General features: G+C 41.3%; 3 protein-coding genes across 3 annotated transcripts; 1 reads left to right on the forward strand and 2 right to left on the reverse strand.

Annotated features, from left to right (window-relative positions):
- Window positions 1-21: 21 nt before the first annotated feature.
- LOC122780712 (ubiquitin-conjugating enzyme E2 R1-like) lies at window positions 22-5,168 on the reverse strand. Its single transcript, XM_044043900.1, has 5 exons — window positions 4,419-5,168; window positions 3,333-3,419; window positions 3,104-3,201; window positions 1,924-2,058; window positions 22-1,817 (listed from the first exon to the last, which is right to left on the reverse strand). The coding sequence occupies exons 1-5, from the start codon at window positions 4,602-4,604 to the stop codon at window positions 1,607-1,609; spliced, it is 717 nt and encodes a 238-aa protein (XP_043899835.1). The 5' UTR covers window positions 4,605-5,168; the 3' UTR covers window positions 22-1,606.
- A 613-nt stretch (window positions 5,169-5,781) lies between these two features.
- LOC122772365 (cactin-like) lies at window positions 5,782-10,668 on the forward strand. Its single transcript, XM_044030368.1, has 10 exons — window positions 5,782-6,129; window positions 6,479-7,085; window positions 7,184-7,279; window positions 7,369-7,514; window positions 7,626-7,788; window positions 8,456-8,570; window positions 8,731-8,923; window positions 9,216-9,338; window positions 9,533-9,870; window positions 9,987-10,668. The coding sequence occupies exons 1-10, from the start codon at window positions 5,843-5,845 to the stop codon at window positions 10,475-10,477; spliced, it is 2,559 nt and encodes an 852-aa protein (XP_043886303.1). The 5' UTR covers window positions 5,782-5,842; the 3' UTR covers window positions 10,478-10,668.
- A 184-nt stretch (window positions 10,669-10,852) lies between these two features.
- Window positions 10,853-18,707, reverse strand: LOC122772375 (semaphorin-4E-like). Its single transcript, XM_044030377.1, has 15 exons — window positions 18,183-18,707; window positions 15,757-16,070; window positions 15,452-15,597; window positions 15,014-15,076; window positions 14,801-14,899; window positions 14,613-14,712; window positions 14,233-14,343; window positions 13,977-14,128; window positions 13,312-13,490; window positions 13,028-13,184; window positions 12,641-12,863; window positions 12,405-12,520; window positions 12,118-12,275; window positions 11,984-12,036; window positions 10,853-11,897 (listed from the first exon to the last, which is right to left on the reverse strand). Exons 2-15 carry the CDS (start codon window positions 15,863-15,865, stop codon window positions 11,350-11,352), a joined length of 2,214 nt encoding a protein of 737 aa, XP_043886312.1. The 5' UTR covers window positions 15,866-16,070; window positions 18,183-18,707; the 3' UTR covers window positions 10,853-11,349.
- Window positions 18,708-19,716: the final 1,009 nt, after the last annotated feature.

The following is a 19,716-nucleotide window of genomic DNA, read 5'->3' on the forward strand; positions in this document are numbered from 1 at the left end:
TGTTTCTCCAAATAGTTAAAAGCTTAAACCTTCTTTTTCCGATACATTTTTTTTATTTTTTTTTTAAATAGCAGAAAATAAAAAATAAATGCAGGTGAGTAAAACAACATGGTGACCACCAATACAGCTACATGTGCATGTCAGTTAAGGTTCCCGTTGAAGCTGTAAACCAAGAGTGAAGACCACTGACAGAGGGAAGTATTTACCTGTTTGAATTTTGCCATAAGTAATTCATTGTCCTGAGAAATTTATTATGAAGTACCAATTTAAGTAAACTAAATCATCAAAATTGCTTATGCGAGAATACACAGACACCCAAACACTCTAAAACTGCTATCAAAACAACTAACACAAAGAACTGAAATGAAAATAAAACATGGTGGCCCTCTAATAATCCTAAAAACTTTTAGACCAACACGTTCCCCTACAATGGCTTTTTTGTTTTGAAAATCCAATCTAATTCTCAATCAGAGACTGCAGGCATATGGTTTAACCAAAGAAAAAATAAAATAAATAACAAAGCCTGCAAGAGCAAAAAAAAAAAAAAGACGAGTACAACAAACAGCCATAAAATGCTTTGGGTGTTCTTTTACACTGGTGTAGGTCTTTGGCTCCTTTGGATTGCTCAGAGAGCAAACATGAGGAGGAATATAGCTTGGATCAGTAATTAGTTCTGCCCACTCACCAGCCGATGCTGAGAAACTTGGTCACCCTACAAGACTTACATCTGAGCTACTTAAAATAACATGACCCCACACTCAAAATAATAAAGAAATACATCCAACAATAACAAGAGGAAACACAGCAAATATCAGTATGTTAGCAAAAATGTTCACAAAGATTTAGACCCACTGATTCAGCTCGTCAGATGGTCTGGAGGACACACTTTCTTCATCATCACAGGTGCCTTTTTGTCATCAAACTGAAATAAGATCATGAAGTAGGCAAATTGTCCATCAATAAGAGACACAAAGCTTTCAAAGATGTTCTGACATGCACAGGAACTTTGAAAACACAGTCTTGTGTCAATTCATGTCCCGTCCTGTTGAATCAAGACAGACTGTGAAAACTGAAACGTCAGATTCCATGTTTTTGCAGCACATTGCTCAACACAACCAGGCTGCATTTAGTCCTCCTCCTTAGTCATTCACTTAGACCAAGTACTGGTTGGTGAGACCCAATTACAATTAAGGAAATAAACATATGCAAAGAGAGAGGGATTGAGAAAAGTTTGGAAGTGTTTGCACCAGTGCAAATGATGCTGTTGTGGACAATGATATTAAACCGACAATATCTTGTACCATACAGGGGAATTAAAAACTCAAAGGATTAAGTTATTCTCTCAAAGTAAGGTTTTATGTGGTGATAAAAACTGGATAAACTTTTGTGCTGGTGCAAATCTTACTAGGTATGACCCTTCCACAATGACGCATTGATTTAAACCTCAAGAATAATTAAGAGGTTTAGGTAAAAACAGCTATTTTCATTGTAGTGAGAAGCTTCAAATCTTTCAAGGTTGTAGACCTTGAATATCTGGCAACCCAGGCAGAAAAAAAGGGGATGGCATATGCCAGCGAGACAGCATTACTGTCAAAAAAAAAGCATGTCACGACTCTTCATTCCCTGAGTCATCTTCATCGTAGCAGCAGTCGCCATCTCCACCCTCCACATCATCATCATCATAGTAATAGTCATAGAAGAGGTCAGAGCCTTCGTCAGGGGCTGGGACACGTGTGCGGACGCAGTACTCAGCCAGTGTGGTGGGAACTTTGACGCCATCACGTTCTGCTTCTGCTTTGGTGGCCAAGACCTGTTTCCTGAAGGAGGGATAAAGAACACACACAGCAATAAGAACAATACTCTTTGGGGGAAAAAACCTTCTTTAGATCTGGTGCACTGAGATAATATTGTTTGACATTTTACCTAATGATTTCCACATATTCGCGGTCCTTGCCCTTGCTGTCCCTCCATTTACGGTACATGACAGAAGCGTCCACATTTGCAGGAGAGAAGGTGTTGGGTTCATTTAACAGCGAGATCACACTCAGTAAAATGGTCCTGGAGGAAAGAATAAAAATGAGTGTCCTTGTATTAAAGATGGAAATGTTTAATGCACATGAATTGTTATTAGGACCCATGTCAGCTGGAATTGGCACCAGTGCCCCCCCACGACCCTCATGTGGAGAATAAAGCGGTAGAAGATGGATGGAATTGTTATGAGGTAACTATTTAAAATAGACGAAGACAACGATCAGAATTATTTTTGAGCTGACACAATTTTAAATGTTTGATTTAGTATTATGAAGAGTCCATAAAGGCATTAAATTTACAATCTCAAAAGGGCCAAGAAAACTGGCACATATTTGGGAGACTTAAATAAAACAACTCGGGTACCTTCACATATTTCCCAGCGAAAAATGCATTTTAATAACATCAATTGTTTAGTGCATTGCTGGTATTTTAACAGGTAAAAGGGCATGGGTGATATATAATCTATCAACATAAACCTTTGGGAATGAAATCAACTAATTTTTGAGGCAGAAACAACACTTGTAATCACTTTTTGGCAATTGAAAACTGCATATTATTTACAGGTAAACAACAGGTAGGATGGATGGGGGCAGGCTTAAAAGATCAAATTTAACTCTTGTGAATGGAGGAAATCAAGCAATTTTGAGGCCAAGATAAGCTTTTATATATGGAGGTAGGAGTTGCAGTTATTTTATGTCGCTCATGTTATTTTTTTCTACAAGTAACTCATGTCATCTGTTACAGAAGGGCTGTTTTCATTTTTAAAAAGGTAAGAATTTAAATATTTAATACTTTATACTGAGCTGTGATGTCTATACATTGTACAGTCCTAGAAATAATGAAGAATGGGCAAACAAAAGGACAATGGCCTCTTGCCAAGAAAGATCTCATTACACATGTGGTGTTGAATTCCCACAAATAGATTCAATGTTGGGTTTATGGGAATTAGTCTCCGGGGAAGACAAATGTCATGTGATAAGGGAACAAGTCACGTGGCTGAAAGAGTACAAAGCAGGCAGGAACACAAACAAAAAGACACATAAGGGGAGAGATAATGAGTAGTTATGCTAACCGGACATTCTGGGTGGGATTCCATCTCTCTGAAGGCAGCTCTCCACTCTGTGGGTCATCCACTGGGGGGTGCAGTATAGAAATACAGACATCTCCATTCTAAAACAGAATAAATAAACTCTCTTTTATTATCCGCCCACTGTAGGGCAGCCATTTAAATAAATAAAGCATGAAAGCATGAAATGGACGTAAGATGCAACATAAAATTGAACAAGGCTATGATACTTTACCTCATATATGTTGGGGTGCCACATCTTGGTGAGGAACCGGAAGGTGGGTGGAGAATATGGGTAGTCTATGGGGAACTTAATCCGAGCCTAGAACATAAAGATCTCTTTTAATTTGGCTGTACACTGTGTCTATAATTTTGGTATTTTTATGACAGACTTGGATATTGTGGGCGACACTGTCTCATATTAGTGGCACTTTTAGCACTGTACTTAAATTACAGAATAGCTTTGGAGCTAGCCTGAATATTTTACAATAGGGACACAACTCTTTCATATCACTATGTGCAATGTAAGCATGAGATGTTATGACATTTGCCTGTCACTTTTCCTAACCAAAATAACCACAATTCGGCTGAGCTTTCTGTTCATAGTCTACCAAATTTGGTTTGCATTCATAAGCTTTCTGTAACATATTAACTAATGAGAGCAAAGTTACAAAACTTTATTTATTAGGACACTTATTTGTAGGGAACATTTGTAGAGAATAACAAAAATCTTAGGCTATATGTAAGATATGCAACTAGAGTTTAAAGCAGGTACTGTAATCTACATAAAACATATTGGAGTGTTGTTCCTGGGGTTGCAGGGTAGGATCCAAATATGCATGAATCAAATGACTAATCTATGAGGAGCAATGTGCTTGTGCTTCTGTCATGTTTCCATCGTTTCTGATGACATTTCGAGGCCATTTAAATAGTTGATTCAGGCTTCACTTGAGTGGAATATTAACATCTTTCTCTGTGATCTATTATCTGGTTAATGGAATGGAAATTCGCCACATTTAACTTATTGTGGGTGCCTTTTATGACAGTGTGCTGCATTATCGTATATGATCCCATATACGATATCTTGAGGTAGACGTGGAAAAGGGGAAATGCTTAAGCTGGTAACGGTGGTTTTTTTTTTTTTTTGTAAGAATCAACCCGTACATTATACATATTTAACAACATGTTTGAACCTCTGTGATCCAATGGCGTTTTCTTGTGTTTTTATTGTGTTACTACTTGTAGATCATGTAGCTGTTGTGACGTGGTATAGTTGGAGTGGCAGCTGTACCAAAGACAAGCTGCAAAAAAAGGTTCTTACCTTGAAATACCCTCCTTCATAATGGGTGTTCGGGGGTCCGAAAATGGCCACTTCCCAGTTGTACAAATCAGCTTCATCCACCAGTGTTATTTTGAAACCCTCGACAGGCTCCTCTTGGAGGCTCTTCATCTCCAACATAAGTGCCTTTTGAGAGCTGGCTACATGAGATGAGTCGTGTTGCGCCATACTCGTTTTTGATAGTTTTGTTTAGGGATAATCTGAAGTAGACAGCTAACGGGTTGTGTTTACACGAACTGGGCTAAGTTAGCCTAACTAGCCAAAACAACTGGTGTGTTTACGATCTTCGGAGACAATGAAACAGGCCAAACCAGCCAGGCTGCGCGCACGCAAACAAAGACGTTGAAAGGAGTTGATTTGTTCCCAAACCGGATAAATTATTTACCACCGTCAATGCTCAGTAATGGGTGCACTTGCCAAATCATTGTGCCTGACCGGCGCCTCCAGCTTTAGTTGATCTACCTGGCAGGGCAACCTCGGACATAAGCCGTAAATCTACTGGTAACTGTAGGCTAATTTGAGCTAGCTGACAAGCTCCACCTTACCGAGCAGCCGGAGCCTACTTCACCGCAGTTTATAACTCCCCACTAGAGCCAGTAGAAAAGAAAAACACTATCGGTTTGGTCTGGTGGAAAATGTAGTTGAGGATGTCCTTTCACATGACTGAGTAAAGAATACTGTTGTTGAAAGGAGTACACTCTTCCATCATAAGAGGCAATGACGTCTTGTGTCGTCTGGTATTTGTAGTCCAATTTAAACTGTAACACTTACTTATTATGCAAAGGCAACCGATGAGCCACACCAGGTCATACGAAATGAGTTGACTGTAGACAATTCGTTTATAAAATGACAAATTCGTTAAGTTGGTCATATGTTTCATTAAAATATTGTTTTAAACGCGAATTCAGAGAACTCTATTAGTCAATTGCATGACGTCACGAACACGCGATGTTGTTTGTGTTTCAGAAAACCTGCTTTGACCTATTTTGAACCTTAATTTATTTTAATATTGGGTGACAGCTACGTTCCAATAAAATTAATTCTTAATGTTTAAAGTGCTGTCAGAATAACAGTTAAACTTGACAGCTATTTATTTGTGTTTTTTCCACTCTGCGCTTAGTGTCATGAATATGCGCTTCATCGTAGAAAGCCCCTATGTAGTTGTCTTTGAAGTGCCTGAGTGGTTATTGTGGAAACCAGCCAATTTATCGAGAGTTACACTTAAATGCAGATTTTTACTTCTAATTTTTGCTTCGTGAAACATATATCAAATAAATGTATTTTATTTAATCCCTGCTGTATTGAGATTAAATGTAAACTGAATAGAGCTTCCCTCTGCTACGTCTTATTTACGCGACACAGTACAGTTCAGACCCCGCGCTGACAAACTTCTCAACTTCTCCGTGATGGATTCGAAATCACGACGTCGGTCCCGCTCCAGGCCCAGAAGCCGCAGCCGAGACCGGCGGAACATGTCTAGAGTGAGCAGGTCTCGGTCTCCGGAGAAAAGGAGAGGCCGCAGTCGGTCCGTGGACAACAAAAGAACCGCCCGTGGTCGGGGACGCTCCGCCAGCAGGGACTCCAGCAATGGCTCTCCTGCCAGACATCGACATCAGCACAGGGACCGTCTTGGTTCCAGAAGTGGCTCTGAGAGCGATAGGAGGCCGGGAACACACCGGGGCCGATCATCCAGGTAATTATGGGTGTTTTTTATATGGTTTCCAGAGGGACAGATATAAACGGCCAAAATGTGTTTGCCTCTGATGACTCTGACTATTGACTTTGATGACTCTGAACTTGACACTGGACAAGACGGACAGACAGACAAGACGATCCTTGAGTAGATAGAGATTAACCTCTTTCAAAGTCTTCGGAGTATTGGTTTTACATTTTCAAAGATTTAGGGATGGCTATTTTTTATGTAATAAACAAACAGCACCTTATATGTTCTCTTTTGTAGCCCATTGTTCCTTTGGTGAATAGAAAAAAAACATGGTTACTCATCAACAAACAAACCTACTGAATCATCTTTTCTGTCTTAGTTCTGATTCAGATGATCCCAAAATGATGAGAGGGAGAAAGGAATTGGAGGCTCGGAGAAGAACATCTGGAGAGAGGACAAGAAGAAGGTCCCTGTCCAGCTCACACTCCCATGATGGAAGCAGTGACAGAGAAAGAAGAAGACAAAGGAGTCCAGCCAGAAGGAGTCCAGCCAGAAGGAGTCCAGCCAGAGAAAGACAGAGGAGGGACCGAGATAGAGAGAGACCGGAAAGCAGCAGCAGAGAAGGAGAAAGGAGAGAGAGCGAAAAAAGCAAAGAGCGAAGCAAGAGGAGTGAAGATAGGGAACAAAGGATGAGGGAAAGAAGTCGAGGGAGGCAGCGCTCCAGCTCCCCTGAGTCATCTGATAGTTCGGGGTCTGACCGCGAGAGGCACGTAGTCAAGGAAAAGGAGGAAAAGAAAAAACAAAAGGAAATGCTGAAAGCTCTGGAGACACCAGAGGAAAAGAGGGCTAGACGACTGTCAAAGAAGGAGGCAAAGGAGAAGAAGAGGAGAGAAAAGATGGGCTGGAGTGAGGAATACATGGGCTACACTAATGCTGACAATCCCTTTGGTGACAACAACTTATTAGGCACATTTAAATGGCAGAAGGTGAGTTGGGGCAGCTGATTATTTCAGTCACAGAACTGTTATTGTCATTTTTTTGTCACACCTTGTCTCAAATATTGCCTAATTGTGTGTTTTTTCAGGCGTTGGATAAGAAGGGCATCGGCCATCTTGGAGAAAAAGAGCTTAAGGATAGGAACAAATGTATTCAGGAGGAAAACCGCAGGGAGCTGCAGAAGGTATGAGCAGGATAGTTTCTTGTAGTAGTGTAATGTTCTTGAGTATTGAGGATCTGTTCATTGGTTAATCATTATAACTTTGTATGTAGGTAAAACAGCTTCGCTTGGAGCGGGAGAGAGAAAAAGCCATGAGAGAGACAGAGCTGGAGATGCTGCAGAGAGAGAAGGAGGCAGAGCATTTCAAGACCTGGGCTGAACAGGAAGACAACTTCCATTTACATCAGGCCAAACTACGGTTTGTTTACAGCAATGTGATTGATTTGTTTGCACAATTTCAGTTGGTTTCCAGGCCGCAACAACAGTTTGTAAATACTGATATGCATTTTCTCGCCACGTCTAAAATTAGGTCTAAAATACGTATACGTGATGGTCGTGCCAAGCCCATTGATCTTTTGGCAAAGTACATCAGTGCAGAGGATGACGATCTTGCTGTAGAAATGCATGAACCTTATACCTTCCTCAACGGGCTCACAGTCACTGACATGGATGACCTGCTGGAGGACATTAAGGTGTGTTCATATGTTACATTCAAGGGTAAACTTGGTATAAATTGTTGGAAATATTATTAATTAATGTCGCAATCTCTTAACTGTCATACATTACCAAGCAAATGTTGACTTGCATAAGCATAAAATGTTTCATGTTGAGATTTGATAGTGATCACCTTGTTAATGTGATCACCCTGATAGTGTGTTTGGTAATCAGTTACTTGTTTAAATAAGTCTGTTTCATAGCGTTTGTTGCCATGCATTATTCAAGACTATGGTCTTTGAGGATTTCAAGTACTTCACTTTATTCCCTTTAGGAAAAGTGAGACAATCGTGCCAACAAAGAATCTATGTTTCTGTCATCAAAATCATGTCACATAGTCATTTTATTCTCACTACCACTGAGGAGGCCAACACACTAAAAAGTATAGGATGTAAGAAACTATTTATTTCATGCTTTGAGAGATGGGGAGTGAATTATGTGGTACTGTGTTGTGTTACTATAAAATGTCACAATGTACTCTGTCCAAACCTAATGTCAACCTTGAATGATGACATAGCTTTGAGTGTAAACTGCTGAGAGAAGTTCTGACCCCAAACAGGATGCATTTTTTTTGTTGACTTCTACTAATGACTAAATGAAGTCACTCAGTACATGGTTCACTGTAACTGTCGTTTATACTAATAGGTGTATATGGAGTTGGAGCAAGGCAAGAACGTAGATTTCTGGAGAGACATGACAACCATCACTGAAGATGAAATCAGCAAACTGAGAAAACTGGAGGCCTCAGGGAAAGGGCCAGGTATGAATCATTATGAATTTTTTTTACACTGAGATGTTATTTGTTCCTGTTTGCTGTTATGTGTGAAGTTGCATCTGCATCTATTCCCACAGTGGTCGTGAATGCAACAGGAAGCTGTTCTCAACCACACTTGTTCAATGCAATCTTTTTGAAATCTCAGGTGACCGCCGTGAGGGCATTAACACAGCTGTGAGCATTGATGTCCAGACAGTCTTCAAAGGTAAGACGTACAGCCAGTTGCAGGCGCTGCACCTGAAAATTGAGTCAACTATTCAGGCTGGAGGATCCAATCTTGATATCGGTTACTGGGAGAGTCTGCTGCAGCAAGTCAAAGTCTACATGGCCAGAGCCAGGTACATATACAGAAACATCTACTGTTGCTTCAGAACTGTTTGTCTTTTGAGTCACTCAAATGTCTCAACAACTGCTCAACCCATTAATGCCAAACATGGTCATATTTTTGCTAAGAAATGTAGGAAGAGGATAAGCAGGTTTTATTACCGAGCATACCATCACCATAATGGAATGCTCCTTTTTGTATACACGATACACATTTGCCAAAGGTCTTGCATACATACTTTGATCTACCCAGGTATCACAGTAAAGGGAAAACTATGACTAATTGGAAACAATGTTATGTCTCAGGTTGAGAGAGCGACACCAGGATGTGCTGCGGCAGAAGCTATTCAAGCTAAAACAGGAACAAGGAGTGGAAAGTGAACCTTTATTCCCCATCATCAAAGAGGAGCAGCAGATTAAGGAAGAGGAGTAAGTTACCTGGAAACACACACTGCATATATCCACAAACTGTTGAAAATCTCTGGCTTGGTCAATTACTCTGACCTGAGTATTCACTTAATACTCCACTAAATTAGCTGTCACTGAAAAATACAGTTTTGAGAACATGGATGTGGTTGTATTGACTTCACACTAGAATAAAACTAATGTTTTTGTAATGACAGCGAGAGAATGGGAGAGAGAACCAGGGAGAGAGCAGCAGAACCTGGGCAGTCATCCTCCACCAAAAGTAAGAACAGAGAAACCGAAGAAGAGGCAGGCCCATCCACATCCTCTAACCAAGGTGAGGGTGACAGGAAGGATGGAGAGGAGAGTGGCGAGGTGGTGGAGGCTGTGTTGACTGAGGAGGACCTGATCCAGCAGAGTCAAGCCGAGTATGACTCGGGGCGCTACAGTCCTGCACTGCTCACGTCTTCTGAGTTGCCACTAGACACGCACACCATCACACCAGAGGAGGACACACACAGGCTGCAGCTGGCACGCAGACAACTACAGGTTACAGGTACGAGACCATGTACACACATGCAAAAACATGTGCGTATAGTGCACTTGTTTCTTAACGTGTGATTCAGAAATGTGCGATGGTTTCACTTGTTGTTGCTTCTACTTCTCTACTAGGTGATGCCAGCGAGAGTGCAGAGGACTTCTTTGTGCGTCGTGCCAAAGAGGGCATGGGCAACGATGAGGCCCAGTTCAGCGTGGAGTTCCCCGTCACAGGAAAGATGTACTTGTGGGCGGACAAATATCGCCCCAGGAAGCCCCGCTTCTTCAATCGGGTGCACACAGGCTTTGAGTGGAACAAATACAACCAGACACATTATGATTTCGACAATCCTCCACCCAAGATCGTCCAAGGATACAAGTTCAATATCTTCTACCCAGATCTAATTGACAAACGCTCCACCCCACAGTACTTCCTCGAGCCCAGCCCTGACAACAAAGACTTTGGAATCTTAAGGTTCCATGCAGGCCCTCCTTATGAGGACATCGCCTTTAAGATAGTGAATAGGGAATGGGAGTATTCACACAGACACGGCTTCCGCTGTCAATTCGCCAATGGAATCTTCCAGCTGTGGTTCCACTTCAAGAGATACCGTTACAGGAGATAGGGGCAGCTTACTAGAAGGGACCAAAAGGCCAGTCTCTGGGTTTTAACCATACAGTTTTTATGTAGGCTGTACAGTCAGTCTGCATTGTTGTATCATGTCATTTGTTAAAGTTACAAATCATTCTGTTCCATTTGAAAAAGATAATTGTTATGTGGCTTAAAAATTACTTATTAAAGATTTCCTCCTTTTTACTCTGTTGTTTTTTGCTGCAAGCGTAAGTGTTTAGCTCTGAAATAATGTATGTACAAAACTGAGCAGTAACACACAGAAGTACAAAGATGATTCATGACTGCAAAGTACTTCCACAGCGGTTCTCCACATTCTTGGCAAGTCATGTCTTGTGGTAAAAGCAGTCGACACTGTAAAAACAAAAGGTCAGGTAGAAAAAGGTTTAATACAATAAAACAAAACCTCTACAACTCGTGGTTAAAACAAATTGGCTCATTTTAAGGTATTGTACATTCCCTATTAAAGCAAACCAATCTTTACAAAACATTGGAATCTTTAGGATAGTTAGAGAATAATTAGTTAAAACAGAAAATGTACATGCAATATTAAAATAAAAGAAATTAAAGCATGTACAAAAACCTTAAGAATTTTTTGGTGTCTCAGTGTGTATCCACTGAAAACGAGACTTCAACACGGAAAGGTTGTTCACTCCAACCTTCTGGCAAAGCCAGAAATACTTGTTTTGTTACACTGTCATTAATTAATTTGAAAGAATTGCTCAGTCATTTTCAAATTTCAGACTCATCGTCGATATAATTCAGTGATTGGTTAACATCTGGCAGGTCATTCTTGTCTCCTGCAGCGCTGAACGCTGCCCCCTCTCTGGTGTGGTTATTGTTTCTGCTGCTGCTGCTGCTGCCTGTTCAAGACACCAGGAACTTGTCCTCTGCCAGTGCAGGCTTCTGTGCTCCTTGGTAGTGTGCAGCAGAGTTTACACCCTCCTCCTCACAGGACCCCTGGGATTGTTTATTTTTCTTCCCACATTTCCACGGAAGAGGCAGGTGCCCTTTGTAAAAGTTCCAAGCCAAAAGGACAAGAAGAGAAATTACAAGGAGTGCGACTACGACCTGCAGTCCGGTCACAGAGGGGCCGTTCCTACGAGCCTGAGGAAACACTATGTGACCACCCTTGCCTGAGCCTGCTGGACCTAATGTGAGCTGGTACTCGGCCACAGTAGTTGTGTACTTGTCGGTTTTCGAGTGCTCCACAGATAGACAGCGGTATCGACCAGCATCGCTGAGTGAAGCGTTGAGGATGAGCAGTCCATCCTCCAGCAGCTGAAGCCGCTCTGAAGGAGTCAGAGGGCGGTTGTCCCGCTCCCAGCTGGTTTTCGCCAATTTAGAAGGCTTAGGGCAGCTGAGCTTCACGTTCCCACCTGGCCAGATGGACTGATTTGTTGGTTTGATTGGACCTGAAAACAAAAACAACATCAAATAAAATGTATCAGTATAGCCCAATATCACCCAGAGGGCTTTAAAATGTGCGTGTTGAACTCACCTGCATTTGAGCAAAGAGAGCCATTTCCTTCCTTCACACTTTGGATTAGCTCTCTACAGCAGAAGCGGCAATAAATGAAATATTTAGAGATGATGTCAGAGCTGCAAACGCTGCATGTGAGGACAGCTGCCTACCTTTGTGACTCAGAAAGAGCAACACATTTCCCAAGACGTTTATCCCAGCCACAGTATGGGTCCCTTGCTAGAACACAGTCCATACAAGAAGAGGACCTCTCACAACTGGCCAGTGGTATCTGTGCTGCTCCAGAGTCTGACCCTGCATACAGCTGACGCTGTGCATGTTTGATCCATCCCACACACAGACACAGAGCAATGACATGGTTACTAACTTGTCTACTGATATATGATGTAAATATTATATTTCAGGGCACTAATTTGACTATGGTAAGATTTCAACTTACCGTGACATTAGAAAACTTGAGGATTTTGATTGGGTCTTGGGACTGGAAAAGTTTAATTTCCTCAATGATGAACATCTCTCCATCATAGTTCACTGCTTTCAGCAAGGTTCCTTCCTCTTTTCATGTAAAAACAAGGAAACATTCCATATTTATACTACTGCATTTGGTCTCATGTGTAAACACTAATCGTGTGAAACTATCTACAGCAACAAAGCAGGAAGTGACCGTGGAAACACCTGTGCCGATAAACATCACGTGGTACTTCTCGCCATCTGCAGCCTGCATTTGGTTCACGATGATGCGTGTGAACGTAGCTCCCCTTCGCACCAGCAGGGGCTTCTCTCCTATTGGCTGGATGACCTGGTCCATGAGGGGCCTATCTTTGACAAATTGAAGAGTCCGGTCTGGGAGGTCCAGAGTCTGAGTTATACCCGCTTTACGAGCCTCATTGTTTATACACTGACAAGTGAAGAGGTCAAGGAAAGAGAAAAAAGGAGGGACAATGGTGTCAAAGTACAAAAGGAATCAGCTTCCATCTGGGCCACTAGTAAAAAAAAGTAGCCTTTTGAGATTTTGATTTGTTTGTAACACACACACACACACACAAACATGTGCAGACTCACAGCTCCAGGCCGAGGGACAGGGATGTCTCCACTATACATCACCCACTTAACAAAAGAGGTTTCTACAGGGACTGGAGTCTTGTATTTCCCCTCTGCAAACACTCTGCTAATGTCCGACACCCGGAACACACACACAGCAGACAGGTCTGATGTGTCCCTGAAACACACACACACAATAACACAGAAAATGTGGGCCAAGTTCTGTGCCAAACACCATTTGAGAAAGGGGCGACCCTCCTCCCTGTGAGACAGACACATTAACATGTTTGCTACTTCAAACGTACGACTGTGGCGTAAAGATGGCGTAGAACAAACAGTTCCTCCAGTGCTGTTGGGGATCACACCAAAGGTAAGTGTCCTGAATAATGTATGGCAGCTGAGACTCCAACACCGGACAGTCCATTCTAGCCTTCAGGAAGGATGTCCACTTCTTCTGCAAAGTTCTCTGACCTCCAAGATCCCCCTGTGGGCACAGACATACACCATAATATTACACAAACAGGATGGGGACAGAATAATGCCGCTTAATGGCCACTTTACAGTTCTAGCACTACATGGCTCAGCACGGCTCGACTCTACTTGGTTTGTGCATCAGGCGGAAGGGGTTGTGGAGCGACTCCTCTGTTAAATATTGAGATTTTAGAAATGTCCTTGCTAAATGTTGGAGATTAACACATGTTTTCAGTCTTTTTAAGTGATTTACAGTTGGGCATTGTTCGGTTTGATTCCTGTGTCGGACGTCACGCTCATGGCTCAAGGCTGTTGATGTCACACACTAGTGATAGCAGTGGTTGATGGCACCAGGGAGCAAGTACTATCCCAAATGGAAAAGTAAAATTCAAAGAGCTGTGCTAAAACTGTATCATGGAAAAGTGCCATACGTGTGTGTGGGAAGCACTATTATTGTGAAAGTAGTGAAAAAGTCCAAGCACGGTAAGCTCTTTATAACCTTGCAGACACGGGCCACACGGGAGACCACCAGTTTGTTGTAGCAATCGCACTCGACAGCCTTCTCACTGAAGAACAAGTAAACCTTGTCATCGTCTCCCTCCTCATTGTTCTCACTCTCTGGCATCTGAGCCATGGAAACAAAGCTGGGCTCTGGTGTAAAAAGAAAACAAAGAAGACACACCCATCAACGTTAACTCCTGAAATAGCCCAGTACAGAGATAATAAAGAAACAAAAAGATATTGTCACATTTTACCATTAAGCCAGGAACTCTTGAACTCGGTGCGTATGGAGATGGGAGAGCTGCGCATCAGGACAGGTTCGGATCCCAGGAAGTTCATGGAAGTGGCCGAGTACAGGTTATCATCTGGTCAAACGAGACAGAAAATGGATATTAAAACAATATTTTGCGACATTAAATGTCCCGTCTGTAAGTGTGATGCCAAAAACTGCTCAACCCTCCCTTTCCCAAACATGTCAGTGAACTATGGCGGCCAAGTTGTTGATACTCGTTTGAGAAGTAAGCTTCTACTTCAAAATACATTAGTTTCTGAGAATAAAACCTCTTCTGTGTTACACACTGGACCATTAAAGCAACATTGTTATTTTAAAAAGAAATGTTTAACAACTTCTCACCATCCATGATGGAGGCGTATCTCTGTGCAGGATCAAACGGACACTTCCCTTTGCCATCCTCTCTTTTATCCTCCAGAATCAGCTTTCCGTCTGAATAGGACTTAAAACACAAACACTGTTAAATCCTCAAATCATTGGTATTCACTCCCATTTTTACAGTACAAACTAGAGCTCTCGATTTGTCTTACCATGTAATCACACTCTGGATCAAAAGCATTGGTCCCACAAACAAACATCCTCTTGTCCTCCATCGTATGCAATATCCTTATATAGTTCTTGCACTCCAGCTGTAAATGCATTTTAAAAACACAATGAACTACATCTGCTCAAACAGAATCACACCTTCTTATTCTTCTAATAATTTCCAGAGGTGTAATGCTGCTCTCAGCTGATGGGATCACCTCAGGATCTTTCCCTTTGTTTTGACACTCCGATTTCTGCTTTGCCGTCACTCTCCATTTCACCTAAAACCGGGAAAACAATTGCGGTTACACACTCGTCCACATTTTCACTTTCTTTCCAGTAGAACGTTGTGGATGCAACACTAGCAGTTAAGGAAGCAAGTACAAATGTACTTTCTCCTGTTTTTAGAGCTCAACACAAGGTTGTTTGAGTCGTTTAGGGATGCTAAGGGTCTTTGTTGCCCTGAACTAAGTTCCCCAGGTTTCTTTCACAGAATTTGGACCACATTAAAACCTGAGAGCAACTACTGCCTGGGAAACTCTATTCAGGGCAGAGAGTCTTGCACAAAACCGAAGCTCTTGTCCAAGAAATCTCTGATAAGATATTTCTTAAGTCGACAAATGCTGGCCTTCAAATGTCAACAGTGCTGTTCTTACTGAGGCACGTTTCTTGGAGATGTCGTTGAGGTCAAGAGCATACACAGCCTCTCTGGCACCCAGCACTAGCAGATCCAGATCTTCTCTCAACAACATGGTGGAGTAGTTGAACACTCCGTCCTCATGAAATAGGTGAGCGTTGACCCCTGCAGAGACAGAAAATATGACTGACTCATTACTTAGCAACCACCAATAATGCAACCCTGTTTCTCAAGGAGTCTGTTTAAATATAAACCACTGTCTGTGTGTGTGTATGTGCCAATATGGGCCAACACACCGAGGTTACACAAGACAGAAGTACTCACCATGATAGAGGATAAATTTGCGGGGGACACAGTCCAGCGGCGAGTCTTCTTCCAGTGTCAAGGCCAGAGGTAGCAGCCAAAGGACACTGAGGGAGAGCAGTGGGTGCATGGCTCCTTTGTGCAAGCTAAGAGGAATTTACACTTTGTTGTTTCCCCAACAGTCAGTCAAACGGGGGTAAAGACAGCAAGTGGCATCTATGACGTGGTGAGGTCTGTGTCGGGCTCAAGAGCCCCAGCTCCTTTATTGGCCCCGCTCAGCAGGCTGTCCATGGTGAGATGGATGGCATACACCAAAGGAACAAAGCTGGGAAGAGCTGTAAGAGAGACATGGTTGGACGGCTATCACGGTCAATTAAAAAAAAATGTGCAACAAAAATGTTAGGATAAAACAAACAAGAACCAAGGTAAACAATTAAAGTTATGCCAAAAACAAGTGAAAGAAACAAAGCAAGAAAAAATATTTAAAAAAAAAAATAAAGGAACAGCCAGAAAGGGCAGAGTGAGCCAAAGTCAGCAAGGCAGTAATTCTGTCAGTGCCATAGTGATGTTAATGCAGGGCCATGAAAGGCATTCAGCAGGGTGCAGGGATGTCGACCTTAGCTCTCCTGCAGCACCAAACATAAGCACACAAAGAGATGCACAGAGACTGCCAAAAAACTAGAGCAGATGAGCACTGAGCACCATGTGGGTTTTTTTGCTAGAGCAGCTTTGCACAATGTGGTCTGAGGTATCGCTCGCCTTCTACTGTGATAGAAGCATCTAGACTTAATGCATCTTTGCTGCAAAGATGGCTGCTGTCATTTCCACTGATTACACCCACACTTATAAATCCAACTATTAGTCTCATTCTGAAGACATTATTTAGAGCAGCGGTGTCAAACTCAAATGACCCGGGGGCCAATGAGCATCAAGTCTGGTCAAGAGGGGCGAGTCTAGAGAGAAAAAAGTGGTATCACAGCATGATATCACAATAAGGACATTCATGATGAGATTTCATGGACATGAAAAAGTGGCTTTTTTATATTTATTCAGTGTATGTATGTATGTATGTATGTATGTATGTATATATACACACATATATATACATACACATACACATATATATGTGTATATACATACATATATGTGTATATATATATACATACATATATATATATATATATACACACACACACACATATATATATATATATATATACACACACATACACATATATATATATATATATATATACACATACATACATACATATATATACACATACATACATACATACATATATATATATATATATATATACATACATACATATATATATACATACATATATACATATATATATATATATATATATATGTATATACATACATACATACATACACACTTTTAACACATTTTTGTTGTAATGTCTTATTATTACTATGATATAAATATTGCTGGCAAACATAGCCTACTATAGTATTATATTCTGTCACCACACTGTGTTTGAACGTTTGACACCTCTGATTTAGAGCATGTTTACAGGAGTTGCTAAAATATTCCATTTACATGTCACAAACACAGAGAATAGTCCTACTATGACAGGATGTAACATCCAGTGTATTCAGTGTTAATGATATTATTGATATTGTATGATCTGATTCAGGTTGAGGTCATCAGAAAACACTTTTCACGTCAGACTGTTCTCTTAAGCAGGTTCATTTGTTTTAAAAAACTTTGCAGTAACAACAGTTCGTTACACCACAGCCTACACAGTGGGTGTGTACTGTGGGTGCCTCTTTCCTAACAAAGGTGGTGTGTAACACCGATGAGCTGCAGCTTGTCAGAGAATGTAGTCTTGATAACATGTTCCACATATTTGGCCCTGGGGCCAAGACGAGATTTACTCACCAAACACATACACGTTTGCACAGCATTTCTTTTTAAGACAGCTGCATTGACTTGAACTAATTTTATCTGGACAACCTAAACAAAGCATTATCCCACCATGACCTTAACCACAACCAGTTAATACCTAACTCTAACCTAACCAATTAACCATTCAGCTAAACCAGTTCCTCGGGACTTCGGTGCTGCTTCATTGGGGACCAGGTTTTAGTCTCTATGAGGACTACTGTACCTGGCAAGGTCAATAATTATGACCGAAAATACCCTAAAGATGTAGCAAATACAAGCACACACACACACACACAGCGTACGCAGGCTTTTACGTTACTGCGCCAAATTTCACGCACAAACAACAAAGTCCGCCTTAAAACATGTACGTGAAAAGTCATGTTGGTGAAGCTGTGGTTAACAATTTAACAGCGTTGTGGTTCATTTATCATTTGAAGCCTAAATGCCCCCATAGTCTCTTGTGGTTGTAGTAAATTCGAGCGCAAACTCGAACAGCAGGTCAATAATCAACGGTTAATCACTGACTTACCTGCGCACTGACACGCCCAAGACTGTGAACAACTCCATTAAAAAAAAAAAAGTCCCAATACCTGTTTTGAGGGCAATTTCAAAATATACTAACAAACAGGTCTGACTGAGACTTGGTCAAAAGTCCTGGTAGTGACAATAAATCCCTCGAGTGGCGTGAGAACAACACAACACACGCGCAAAAGTGAAGCCTGGCTGTCGCGCAAACTAGGTACAAACTTCCTTCAGGTTGGATGTGCGCAGGAACACTGCGAGTCAGGTTGTGTGCAAGTGCAGCACAGGGGGAGAAAAGCGCCACCGCCTCGTCAGTCTGTCCTCTGTGTCTCTGTGTCCTCTCAAAGACTCAGCAGTGATCTATTACTGAGGCGTACGGAGCCCGCGGTGAAAGGAGCTGAATGGCAGCTGCTGCTGCTGCACCGGTTGGTTGGTTAGTTTCCCCCCGCAGGTTCACCCTTTTTTTAAATTTCTTCAGTCTGACGCTGAGGCGGCGGAAGGCGTTGGTTTTATCGCTGGTCTGTTTGCTGTTCCTGTGAACTGTGCTGCAGATATCTAATAGAGACCAGTCACACTTCCAGTTCATGACAGCTAAAATGAAAGCACAGTATAGTCAAATATATTGAACTGGAGTTCTCAATCAAATGTACAGTGTTATACACAAAAAAGCACGCAATCCTGGTAAAATGTAAAACATTTAAGTTCCGTACAAATGTACTATAAATGCTATTTAGGAACAATAAACCCTACACTTCACAGAAAACAACAAAAAATACAATACAAACTACTACTACTGTCTCATATGGTGGAGCTCCAACAGATATATTTGGTTATGCAACATCCTCATGTAAAAAGTCCAGTGTTGCATCTGTTTGTCCTTAGGGCAGGATCATGATGCAACTCAGCCAATACAACCAAAACAAAAAGTTCATTCTGTCAAAATCACTCTAGCATAAAATCAAAAAAATATTTTTTTAATTATTATTATTATTTTAAGTTTTATATTTCAATAATCATCCCAAATCTGATATGTGGACATCATGTTTTACCAGTGTACAGTATTGATATCATTATAGCAGGTGTAGGAGCCAGTGTTGTGTTAATTTAGTTTCGATTTAGTTTAATTGCAGTATAATATGGGAACAATTAAAGGAGTCAACTGACGACCTTAGGGAAATAAATGGTATTGTGGACCTTTGATGTTATTCGATAAAGTGCACCATGGATCTTTGATGTTTTTTGCATGAAAAAAAAAGTTTGCTACTACAGCAGGGGACATCATAGATGTTCTCAAACTTTAAAAGTAAAGTAATACAGTGGTGTAAAATAGGCCGAGCAAAGACAGCTACAGACCTTTCCACAGGAAATCCCAATTAGATCATTTGCTCTCTCATCATCCTCACATGTACTTCAGACACTGGTATAGTGAAATAAGATTAAGATGGAGTGAGAGATAAGGTGACTCTAATTATTATTATTCAATTTATTATAATTTTTTTGTTATTTGTTTCATTTTCTCCACATTCTGGTCAAAAGTCCTC

The sequence above is a fragment of the Solea senegalensis genome, linkage group LG1, assembly GCF_019176455.1.
Source record: "Solea senegalensis isolate Sse05_10M linkage group LG1, IFAPA_SoseM_1, whole genome shotgun sequence".
In the NCBI taxonomy this organism is placed as follows: Eukaryota; Metazoa; Chordata; class Actinopteri; order Pleuronectiformes; family Soleidae; genus Solea; species Solea senegalensis.